A 12,242-nucleotide genomic window follows, 5' to 3' on the forward strand; every position below is an offset into this window, starting at 1 on the left:
CGCGAGGGCCGGGCGGGGGCCGGGCTCGGGCCTGGTGGACGCTCAGCGCGCGCGGAGGAGCAGGAGGAGGAGGCGGCGGAGGAGGAGGCGGAGGCGGCGGCGCCACCCGGGGTCGGGCTCGCGGAGGCGGAGGCGGATGGGGACGGGGGGAGAGGCGGCTCGTTCCCTTGCTGGGGCCACGCGGAGGAGGAGGAGGCGGACCGGCGGCGGCGGAGGCAGCAGCGGCGGCAGCAGCAGCGCGGGAGGATTCCCTGCAAGCAGAAAGCCAGCGCCTCAAGGTCCGGGCGGGCTCTCTCCCTGCATGCGCCGCTTCCCGCTTTCGGTTTGGCCCGCGTGGGTGGGGTGGGGGGTGGAGCAGTGTTGCCTCCAATGTTCCCTCCAAGCTGAGTTAGTGTGAGCCAGCTCACAGTTTTTTAGCCTCCGGCGCACACATTTTTGTCCCCGCTCAGGAAGGAGGGCTCCAGAGCAGTGCTCCCTCTAAGCTGAGTTAGTGCGAGCTAGCTCACAGTTTTTTAGCCTCCGGCGCACACATTTTTGTCTCCGCTCAGGAAGGATGGGGCTCCAGAGCAGTGCTCCCTCTAAGCTGAGTTTAGTGTGAGCCAGCTCACAGTTTTTTAGCCTCCGGCTCACACATTTTTGTCTCCACTCAGGAAGGGATGGCTCCAGAGCAAACTAGCTTATGCAGCGGCCGAATCGCTCGCTCACAACTTGAATGCCAGTAGCTCACAAAGTAGAATTTTTGCTCACAAGACTCCAAAGCTTAGAGGGAACATTGGTTGCCTCTAAGCTGAGTTTAGTGTGAGCCGGCTCACTGTTCTTTGGCCTCCGGCTCGCCCATTTTTGTCTCCGCTCAGGGAGGATGGGGCTCCAGAGCAAACTGATTGATGCAGCAAGCCAGATCGCTCGCCCACAGTTTTAATGCCAGCGGCTCACAAAGTCGAACTTTTGCTCTCGGGGCTCCACGGCTTAGAGGGAGCATTGCTTGCAACCAGTGTTCCCTCTAAGCTGAGCTTAGTGTGAGCAAGCTGACCGCTCTTTAGCCTCCTGCTCGCAGATTTTTTGCCTGAGCTCGGGAAGGAGGGCTCCAGAGCAAGCTGGTTGATGCAGCAGTAGCTCACAAAAGTAGGATTTTTGCTCACGGGACTCCACAGAGGAAGCATTGCTTGCAACCGGTGTTCCCTCCAAACTGAGTATAGTGTGAGCCAGCTCACAGTTTTTTAGCCTCTGGCTCACACATTTTCCTCTTAGCTCAGGAAGGAGGGCTCCGGAGCAAACTAATTCATGCAGTAGCCAAATGACTTACTCACAACTTTAATGCCAGCGGCTCACAAAGTCGAATTTTTGCTCTCGGGGCTCCACAGCTTAGAGGAAGCATTGCTTGCAACCAGTGTTCCCTCTAAGCTGAGTTTAGTGTGAGCCAGCTCACAGTTCTTTAGTCTCCAGCTCGCAGATTTTTTGCCTGAGCTCGGGAAGGAGGGCTCCAGAGCAAGCTGATTGATGCAGTGGCCAAATCGCTCGCTTTACAAACAATGCTGGTCGCTCACAAAAGTAGAATTTTTGCTCACAGGACTCCACAGCTTACCTCGAATGAGCCTTTGCAGGCAGAGGCTCCTGTTGCCAGCTTGTGGGGCTGGGGGAATCCCTGGAGATTTGGGGTGAGGGGGGCCTGAGGAGAAGGGATGTCAGCCGGGTATAAGCCAATGCTCTCTCTAAGCTGTGGAGTCCTGAGAGCAGAAATTCTACATGACCTACTCTGGCATTAAAAGTTGTGAGCAAGCGATTTGTGTACTGCATAAATCAGTTTCCTTTGGAGCCCTCCTTCCTGAGCTAAGACAAAAATTGGTGAGCTGGAGGCTAAAAAACTAACTCAGCTTAGAGCGAACACTAGTTGTAAGCAATGCACCCTCTAAGCTGTGGAGTCTTGTGAGCAAAAATTCGACTTTGTGAGCCGCTGGCATTAAAGCTGCGAACGAGGGGTTTGGCCGCTGTGTAAATTAGTTTGCTTTGGAGCCCTCCTTCCTGAGCAAAGGCAAAAACCTGTGAGCTGGAGGCTCAAGAACTGTGAGCTAGTTCACACTAACTCAGCTTAGAGGGAACATTGGTGGGGGAATTTGGGGGGGAGCCTGAGGAGGAGGGACCTCAGCGGGTTGTAATCAGCTGTTTCTTCCGGGGTGGGACTGGCCTCTGTAACCTGCAGGCCAGTTGTAATTCTGGGAGATCTTCAGGCTCCACCTGGAGGTTGGCAACTGTTCTCAGTTGGGAGATTCCTGTAGGATATGCTGGAGAGCATGGGCTTTGCGGGCTTTAGCCGGGTATAATTGCATAGATTCCACCCCCACCCCATATTCTCCAGGGGAACGGATTACTGCACTCTGGAGATAAATTGTGATTCTAGGATATCTTCGGGCCCCACCTGTAGGTTGGCAGCTGTTCTCGGTTGGGAGATTAGGATATCCTGGAGAGCGTGGGCTTTGGGGACTTTTGCAGGGTATAATTGCACAGAATTCACGCCTCCTAAACCAGACATATTGTTTAAGTAGAGCTGGTTACTGTACCCTGGAGATAAATTGTAGTTCTAGGAAATCTCCAGGCTCCACCTGGAGGTTGGCAGCTCTCGGCTTTCAGATTTTGGGACATGACAGGTGTATGGCTTTTGGATGCGTCATTTTCAACTTGAGAAAAAGTTTTGTCGAGCATCTTCCCTTGATTTGCCGCTTCTACCGCGTGTGACAAACGTTGTGGCTTGATGTAGAAAAACTGGAAAACACAATCCGCCTGCCGTGATGTGAGAGTTGTGTTTTGGTGTGTCTCATTTTAAGGGATCACCTGTAGAACATGTCTCGGACCTTGCCTGCAGATTACAGCACTCGGTGATGTTGTGCTCCAGGCAGTTGTGTGGGGAGATGATTTAATTTTTTCCTTTAGTACTTCCTTATTTGAAAAAATCCTCAGTGTGCTAGCACTCTAGGAAAACGGTGCCGTGCATTCCCTGTGGAACCTGTTCTCTCCTTGTGATAAAGTCTTTTGCGCATGCAAAATGTCATTCGTCTCCCTCAAGTGGTACAGTCCTTTCTCCTACCTCATTGACTCTGCTTGAGGAACGTGCTTTCCAGCCCTAGACTAAGGTGGTCGAAGCCATTGTTTCCTCTAAGCTGGGTTAGTGTGAGCCAGCTCACAGTTTTTTAGCCTCCGGTTCGCAGGTTTTTTTTTTTTCTTAGCTCAGGAAGGATGGCTCCAGAATGGTGTTCCCTCTAAGCTGAGTTTAGTGTGAATCACAATTTAGAGTTCACAGTTTTTTAGCCTCCAGCTCACACATTTTTGTCTCTTAGCTCAGGAAGGATGGCTCCAGAGCAAACTAATGTATGCAGCAGCCAAGTCGCTCATTCACAGCTTAGAGGGGGGAGTATTGGTAGAAGCCCGTATAATTTCACACTGCAAATGGTGGTGGGGTAATATTTCTTGAATTCTAACCTCCGAGTTGTGAAAAAAGTAGACCGTAGATATAAAATAGCACAATGGTCACCTCCCCATAACCACCCTTCAGTCTAAAGTGGCACACTCCCGCGTGTTACCCGAGTGCCATGCTCTTGAAAATCTGGGTTTCAGCACACAGGGAGTCCTCATAAAAGCCTATTCAAAAATAGAATTCCATCACCTGAAATAAAGTTGTCACCTTGGTCAGTCCAGAACGGGCACACCTGAGATGACATCTCAGACATGGTTTTCTATGAGCAGCAGAATAAAATGAAAAAGTCCCCTGGGTGGGAGGTCACAGCATGTATCCTGCCAGTCCATTCGGCTGACACGGAAGCCTTATAGAAATGACTATTCCGCGGGAGGAAAAAGTTCTTCCATTGGAGCAAGGGTTCATAGGTTGGGGGAAAAGGCGCTTCAGACTTTGCTGAGCTGAGTAGTAAGGATCTAAGCCCTTATTTCGAAAAATCCTCTATATAAAAGAAAACGTGAAAAATGAATCTAGCACAGATTTTGTCCTGCCGTGCTTTTTGTGTATGTGTGCGTAGTGGTTAAGAGTGTGGACTCTAATCTGGGAGAACCGGGTTTGATTCCCCAGTCCTCCACATGCAGCTGCTGGTGTGACCTTGGGTCAGTCACAAGTTCTCTCAGAGCTGTTCTCTCATGAGCAATTCTGGAAAGAGCTCTCTCAGCCCCACCCACCTCACAGGGTGTCTGTTGTGGGGTGGGGAAGGGAAAGGAGATTGTAAGCCGTTCTGAGACTCTGAGTGAAGGGCGGGGTATAAATCCAATCTCCTCTTCTTCTTTTAATGTGAAGTGATAGATTCAAAGTAGTCACTCTGCTCCAGCGAAAATCCTTGTGGAATCTGTTATCAGATTTTTCGGTTCTCCTGACTTTTTGGATATTTACGGAAGGGACGGAGAAAAAGAGAAAAAAAGAGAGAGAAAAAGAAAGTTGTTTCAGGCTCTTGAAGCCATTATCCGGTTCCTTTTAAGAGAGTCCTGTAGACTTTTGTATCTGGATTCAAGGTGCAGCTGTTATCTGGTAGCCACGGCCTTGAGGGTAAGAAGGCAGTGAGAACAATTACAGCCTCCATTGCGAATATGCAAACCGGGAGTTCATCATATGCCCCTTAATCAACAGAAGGCATATATGAGTCCCTAAAAAGTCCAAGAGCAGATGAAAAACATGGTCGACTTTAAGTGAATATTATTTGAAATTAATTGTGGGGACTAGGTTGAGATGGTGGAAGCTAGATTGAGTATCGTTCACTGGCCAGTAGTCTTTTCCCAGATCGTTATTTTAAAACTGAAGAATCTTGCTCTGTATGCTAAATTCAAGTTATTTTCACTGTAAATAGAAGTTCTAAGGAGCAGTTTTGGCTCAAAGAGAAATCCAAGCAGAAAACTGTGGTAGTCAATTCTCCCTCTAGGCTGTGGCGTCTTATGAGCAAAAATTCAACTTTGTGAGCTCCCGGCATTAAAGTTATGAGCAAGCGATTCAGCTGCGGCATAAATTAGCTTGCCCCGGAGCCCTCCTTCCCGAGCTATGACAAAAATGTGTGAGCCGGAGGCTAATAAACTGTCAGCTAGCTCACACTAAACTCAGCTTAGAGGGAACACTGACACGTTTTCAGTATGTCAGCGTGGGTGTCTTGAGGGTCGGGTCATGGTATTGAGACCATTAGTGTGCTCCTACCAAGGGTGACTTATCCTGACTGCACTGTTCCCAACATTACTCTCCGGTGATTGCAAGATTGGGGCCTAAAACTCCTGCGTGTTATCGTACGACCTGATGAAAAGCTCTGCCGATGGTGAAAACTTACACAGTTTTGTGGCCTGTTGTTTGCATTAGAGGGTGTAACCTGAATTGTTTCGGGGCTTTCATCGCAGAGAGTTTCTTCCTTTTGTGGGAGGAAATTAAAAATACCATTGCCGCCTGCAGTCTGAAATAGTACACTCCGTTTTTCCTCTATCAGGGCTCTACACTTATTTCTGCGTCACTCTGCCGCGTGTGTTGATCCAGCATCATATGCCGTAGCAGGATCTAATACTGCATAAAGAAAAATAAGGGAAATGGGGGGGGGGCCTTTGAGGAAGGCAGATGATGTCTGCACTAGGAAGTTTGACTTGAGCTCGAAACACCTTGGCTTAACTAGGGCTCACCCTGGAAAATCATCAGAGCATAAGAGAAGCCAAGGTTGGATCAGGCCAACGGCCCACCCAATCCGACACAGAAATACCAGGTGCCATCAGGAGGTCCAGCAGTGGGGCCAGGACACTCGCAGCCCTCCCACTGTTTCCCCCCCCCCAGGCACCAAGAAGACAGAGCATCCCTTGCCCCAGACTGAGAGTTCCTATCTAGACCTTGTGGCTCCTAGCCACTGATGGAGCTCTGCTCCAGATGTTTATCCAATTCCCTCCTGAAGCCGTCCATGCTTGTAGCCGCCACCACTCTCTCTCTCGGGCTCAGTGCTTCCTACTCAGGTATTAAGTGAAGAACTAGGTGGTGTCACAGGGAGATGGTGGGCAACGCTCCCTCTAAGCTGTGGAGTCTTGTGAGTTTAAATTCTACCTTGTGAGCCACTGGCATTAAAGTAGTGAGCGAGCGATTCAGCTACTGCATCAATTAGTTTGCTCTGGAGCCCTCCTTCCTGAGCTAAGTCAAAAATGTGTGAGCCGGAGGCTAAAGAACTGTGAGCTGGCTCGCACTAACTCAACTTAGAGGGAACACTGACGGTGGGATAATCCTCTGGAGTCCTGGGGAAGTAAAGGGGATTGGCTTGCCCGGATAGGTCCCCAGACTATTTTCTCAAGGCTCCGAGGGGTGTGTGCACAGGGAATCCCCCGGTGGGATAGGCTCGCCTGAGCGATTGGCCTGAAGCCAGGCAGAGAGTCATATGACTGAACAGAGAGGGTGCAGCTCAGGTCCCCTGCCCTGTATCCACCGGGACATTGAGCTGTAAGGACACCGTGAGAGAGAAAGGTCAAAGTTCTCTTGTTTGGGGATAGTCCTGGTGTTTGGGATTTTTAGCCACTGGGCAAATCTTAAAGTCGTTGCGCACGATCAGTGCTTGATTGACTTATTCTTGCTAATTGCTCTTCTGTGGGGAGGGGAGGGTCTTTCGGAAAATCTTTTTGGAGTCAATGGAGTAAGTTCTTCATTTTTGGGGGGGGAAGTATTGATTAGGGACAGACGGGCAAAAGGAAATAGGTCTCTCTGTGGTTACGAGCCATGGTGGCTGAGGGGAACCTCCACTAAACCCAGAATTTAGATTGCAAAACCCAGAAACAACATCAGGGGAAGACCTCAGCCTCTCTGCCCTGTTGTTGCCCCTCCAGAGGAACTGGCTGGCCACTGTGTGAGATGGGATGCTGGACTAGATGGACCACAGGTCTGATCCAGCAGGGCTCCTCAGGTATTCTTTGTTGTTGTTGTGCGGTCGCACAGTCAAGTCCGACTCTTTGCAACCCCATGGACCAGCTCCCGCCAGGCCCTCCTGTCTTCAGCCGTCCTCTGAAGTTTGCTCAATTTCATGTTTGTTGCATCGATGACACTGTCTAACCATCTCATCCTTTGCCATCCCCGTCTTCTTTGACCTTCAGTCTTCCCCAGCATCAGGGTCTTCTCCAGTGAGTGCTCCCTTCTCATTTGGTGGCCAAAGTATTTGACCATGTAAATACAATCGGTTGGATTCACTGTAGTGTTTTGGTGGGTCTAAGGACTTCCGCCGGCGGAGGAGTATGACTTTCGCAGATCTACCCCTCCTGTGGCAGCCTGAAATATCCTTAAAACAATTCTACTCCTGGTGAAGGAGAGTTGGAACAAGATTGGAGGGGGCATTTCCAGCTGCTTCAGTGGGGATGAGAAACTGCAGAAGTCCTGCTCCCCTGTTAAGTTCTTGCACCCCTGGAAACACCATTTCTTTTACTCCTCTACTTATGCAAAGTTTTTAGCTTTGTTGCCAGTTGATTAATTTCCAAATGGTGTGTGAAAATTGACCCTTGAGAATGACATGGGTTACATATTCGTTTTCCGAGATTATTTGACTATATTTGTCACCTAAGAAGTTTTAACAGCTTATATTTTTGTGTACCCAGAAAAGTATCAGAATATTGATGGTTTGAGGGCAGAAGGAAGATGTATTACAGTGATTGCGGAATCTGCTTGTTTTGTGAGCTGTTGAGGATCCGAAGTAATTTTTACACTATTGATCATTGGTTTGAAAGAGTTACATCCGTGTAGCACTAAGTCTCCAGTAGTTTCAGCCACCAAATAAGGTTTTGTTCTTCAGTCGCGCAGTCAACTCCCGACTATTCGTGATCCCACGGACCACATCACATCAGGCCCTCCTGTCTTCCGTTGTGCTCCGGGGTTTGCTTAATTTCATGTTTGTTGCATCAGTGACACCGTCTCATCCTTTGCCGTCCCCTTCTTCTTTGACCTTCAGTCTTTCCCAGCATCAGGGTCTTCTCCAGGGAGTGCTCCCTTCTCATTTGGTGGCCAAAGTATCTGAGCTTCAGCTTCAGTATCTGGTGTTCCAGGGAACAGTCAGGGTTGATTTCTTTGTGGATTGGACCAATTTGATCTCCTTGCAGTCCAAGGGACTTTCAAGAGTCTTCTCCAGCACCATAGTTCAAAAGCATCTATTCTTCAGCGCTCGGCCTTCCTTATAGTCCAACTCTCGCAGCCATACATGACTACTGGGAATACCATGGCTTTGACCATGCGGACGTTTGTTGGCAGGGTGATATTAGACCCTCATAAACCTCAAATAAATCACCTGTTTCCAAACAGATATTTAAAATATTTACACCCCACGTTTAGCATAGCGCAGGGGTCCCTGATCTTTTTCAGCCTGCAGGTACCTTTGGAATTCTGACAGAGCCTAGTGGGCGCAGCTGCAAAATGGCTGCCGTAAAAGGTGGAGCCGGCCACAAAATGGCTGCCACGGCTCACCCTCAGTCACAAAGCAAAGATCGTTGGCTGTGGTGGTAGCTGCTTACGTAGCAATGTCTTTTAAAGATCTCCACAGCCAACCAGCTATGCATTGGGAAATTTTTGTTGTTCAGTCGCACAGTTGGGTCCGACTCTCCACGACCCCATGGGCCACTTCACGCCAGACCCTCCTGTCTTCCCTTGTGCTCTGGAGTTTGCTTAATTTCATGTCCGTTCCATCGATATCATTGCTTTGACCATATGGACTTTTGTTGGCAGTGTGATTTTTTATGATGTTGTCTAGATTTGCCATTGCTTTCCTCCCAAGGAGCAGGCGTCTTTTAATTTAATGGCTGCAGTGAACATATTGAAAGTCTCAGATTTAGAGTCCCGTCAGGCACCTTTAAGTCCAATGAAGTTTTGTTCATGGTATGAGCTTCCGTGTGCACGCAAACCTTGTCCGACAGAGAGTGCACCAGCACACGACAGCTCACACGTTGAATAAATATTTGTTGGTCCTAAAGGTGCCACATTTTTCATATTGAAAGTCTGTTCTGGCATCTTTGTTCCAGTGCTTTTTTCCCATTGTAACAGCAGTGGGGATCAGTCTTAAGTGAAGAGAGAATTCTCAGTCTTTCTAAGTAAAGCATAATTAGTGTGTTTTATGGTGCTCCAGTCAGAGTTCTTTGAAATCAATGGGCTGGACTGATAATTTCTCTGTAGCTAAAACTTGTTAAATCCAGAAGAAAGTTCTTAGGGCTGTATTTGGGTTTTGGCCACTGTGTGACACAGAGTGTTGGACCAGATGGGCCATTGGCCTGATCCAACATGGCACCTCTTATATTCTTATGTACCCTCGGGAGGCTGAGAAAATAGTCAAATTCTGATATCTCAATCCTGCGCGTTGTTATTTCAAAGTGAGTCCTATTGAATTCAGTGCAACTTGTCCAAAAAAAGGGGGTGCTTCAGTTTGGGACATTTAAGAACAAACATCACGTTACGGAGCCATATCTTTATTTGTATGTAAGTTTTGTCAAGTCGCAATTGACTTAGCCATCCCAGCAAAGGGTTTTCAAGGCAAGTAAGAAGCAGATGTGGCTGGCCATGGCCTTCCTCTGCAGAGTCTTCCTTGGTGGTCTCCCATCCAAGTACCGACCCTGCTTAGTTTCCAAGCTGACTTCCCTCTCCAGCCCTTCATAGGCACAGTACAATGTTTTGGGCTTCTAGGTGTTTTCAGATAGCTTAAATCCGTAGCAAAAATATGCGTAACTGTTCTGGTCGGACTCTGCTGGTAGAAAGGCATTGAGGACTTCAGGAGTTCTGGTTTCAATTTCTCCTCCTCCAGTAAGAACATAAGAGAGAAGCCAGTGTTGGATCAGGCCAGTGGCCCGTCCAGTCCAACACTCTGTGTCACACAGTGGCCAAAAACACCAGGGGCCATCAAGAGGTCCAGCAGTGGGGCCACTGTTGCCCCCTTAGTTCCAAGAATACAGAGCATCCCTTGCCCCAGACAGAGTGTTCCATCTATACCTTGTGGCTAATAGCCACTGATGGACCTCTGCTCCAGATGTGTATCCAGTCGCCTCTTGAAGCTGTTTGTGCTTGTAGCCACGCCACCACCACTACTTCCTGCGTCGGTGAATTCCGTGCATTAATTGCTCTTTTCCTTTAAATCCGAATGAGTTTGCTGATGTTGTGTTTTGGAATTTATAACTGCCGTTTCTTGAGGGGCTCAAGGTTTATGCTCTAGATGCCCTTAGCCTCTTCATGTATTTTTCACTATTTCAGTATTTTCCAGGTTAGGAATCTGGTGTCTTTTTTCCCCTCCGTATTCTGACCCCATTGTTAGCATTAGAATTTTCCGCCCCGAGTAGTCTCCCAGGTGGGGTCAGCGCCGGGCTTCCTGTTCTTTTAAATATCTATGTCATTCTACAAATAACCGTTGCCTGTAAAATAAACATCAGGCGTTGCTTCACCTGCAAAGCACTTGTCGCGATCAGTTTGCTTTGTTGTAACAACAACAAAAATGCAGCTGGCCCGATCTCATCACATCTCAGAAGCTAAGCAGGGTTGGCCATGGTGGGTATTTGGATGGGAGACCCCCAAGGAAGTCGAGGGTTGCTACGCAGAGGCAGGCAAGGGCAAACCCACCTCTGTACAGCTCTTGACTTGCAAACCCCACAGGGTCGCCATAAGTTTGACTGTGACTTGACAGAGCTTTTCCGCCAGCACTGAGTGGTGGTGCTGAAGTTGCCACCCTTGGCGGAAATCGCTTGCTTATAAAAGTCTGTCCAGTTCCCCTGGTTTTCTCCACTGCTCGAATTTGTAACCTCACCAGCGTTCCCTCTAAGCCAAGTCAGTGTGAGCTAGCTAACAGTTTTCTAGCCTCCGGCCCACTCATTTTTGTCTTCCCTCAGGAAGGATGGCTCCAGAGCAAACTTAATTTATTCAGCAGCCAAATCGCTGGCTCACAACTTTAATGCCAGTGGCTCACAAAGACTCCACAGCTTAGAGGGAGCAGTGAACCTCACTGTTATCTTTTTCTCCAAGCTGATTTGCTCAGTTGTTAAGCCTTCTTCGCTTTCTCACCTGATATGTCTGTATAGTCAACTTTTTTCTTGATGCAATTGAAGACTCTTATTCAGGCTTCTTTTTTCTTTTATAGACTGTCACAACAGGGAGTTTTCCTCCATCATGTAAATTTTCCAGGGTGAAAATTATCATTAATGTTTTCCCTTCTGTATAATTCCCATAATTAAAACCTGCAGGTTAGCTTATACGACTCTTATAAAATAATAGGGGGGAAGCACAGATTTTTGATATATATTTGAAGCCACAGATTCCCTTTGGTCCAAAACGGAGGATGCACATAAGTCTAGGGTGTATTCTTTTTCACCAGTTGAGACTCCTGGATGAGACCCATAGCAGCCAAAGAGTGCATGACCTTTGGAGCTAATTTGGTTATTTTTATTTATTTATTTATTTATTTATTTACATGGGATTTATATACCGCCCATGACCCCTAATGGGTCTCAGAGCGGTTTACAGTCAACTACAACGTAGTAGTTAATACCTAACTAGGGCCACAATTCTCTTTGGGGGAGGGGATATCCTACCAGCACCCTTGCGGCTTAATCCTTCTTCCTTTTTTCCGGCGGCCTCGTTGGTCTTTTTTGTCGGTGATCCAGATGGCTGGCGACCAGGTCCGAGCAGGCTCTTGATGATTTCTTCTCCTTCGGAGCAACGCTGCTTTTTCGGGCGCTGCTTCCAGCAATGTCCTGTTGGCTCCTGCCGCGCTGCGTCCCACGTCACAGCGTCGCTCCGACTCCGCCTCCACTCGATTCGGCCGCTGCCTTCCCTGGATCGTTCGACTCTCTCCGCCGCCATTTCTCTTCTCGCTGCCGCCGCCTCTCTCTCTCTCTCTCTCTCCGCCGCCGCCGCCGACGACCGCACTCCCGGCACAGAGCCAGGAGGAGGGTGCCCCCTGCCACCTAGGGCAGATACCCATTCCTCTTGTTATTACTAGAGCCGCTGGGTTGGCGGGAGCTGGGACGGGGGCTCAACCCGGCCGCGGTGGGGATTCGAACAGCCATTATGGCTGTTCGCTATTGATGTTAACCGCAGGCGTTGTATTGCCTGCGCCACCGCTCCCTTTAAGGTGCTACTGCGCTCTTACTCTTTACTCTGAGAGCCAGTTTGGTGTAGTGGTTAAGCGTGCGGACTCTGATCTGGGAGAACTGGGTTTGATTTCCCACTCCTCCACTTGCAGCTGCTGGTGTGACCTTGGGTCAGTCACAAGTTCTCTCAGAGCTGTTTTCTCAAGGGCAGT

The 12,242-nt window shown here is 48.8% G+C and overlaps 1 protein-coding gene across 1 annotated transcript in view; it reads left to right on the forward strand.

Moving 5' to 3' along the window:
* Positions 1-12,242, forward strand: part of LOC107120160 (far upstream element-binding protein 2-like) — a 45,835-nt gene that overhangs the window by 685 nt on the left and 32,908 nt on the right. The window contains exon 2 of the mRNA XM_015422807.1: positions 220-278. Within this exon, the coding sequence (XP_015278293.1) occupies positions 220-278 (59 nt within the window). The remainder of the gene's footprint in view (positions 1-219; positions 279-12,242) is intronic.

This window comes from Gekko japonicus, unplaced genomic scaffold (genome assembly GCF_001447785.1).
Source record: "Gekko japonicus isolate JY-2015 unplaced genomic scaffold, Gekko_japonicus_V1.1 scaffold4021, whole genome shotgun sequence".
Classification (NCBI taxonomy): Eukaryota; Metazoa; Chordata; class Lepidosauria; order Squamata; family Gekkonidae; genus Gekko; species Gekko japonicus.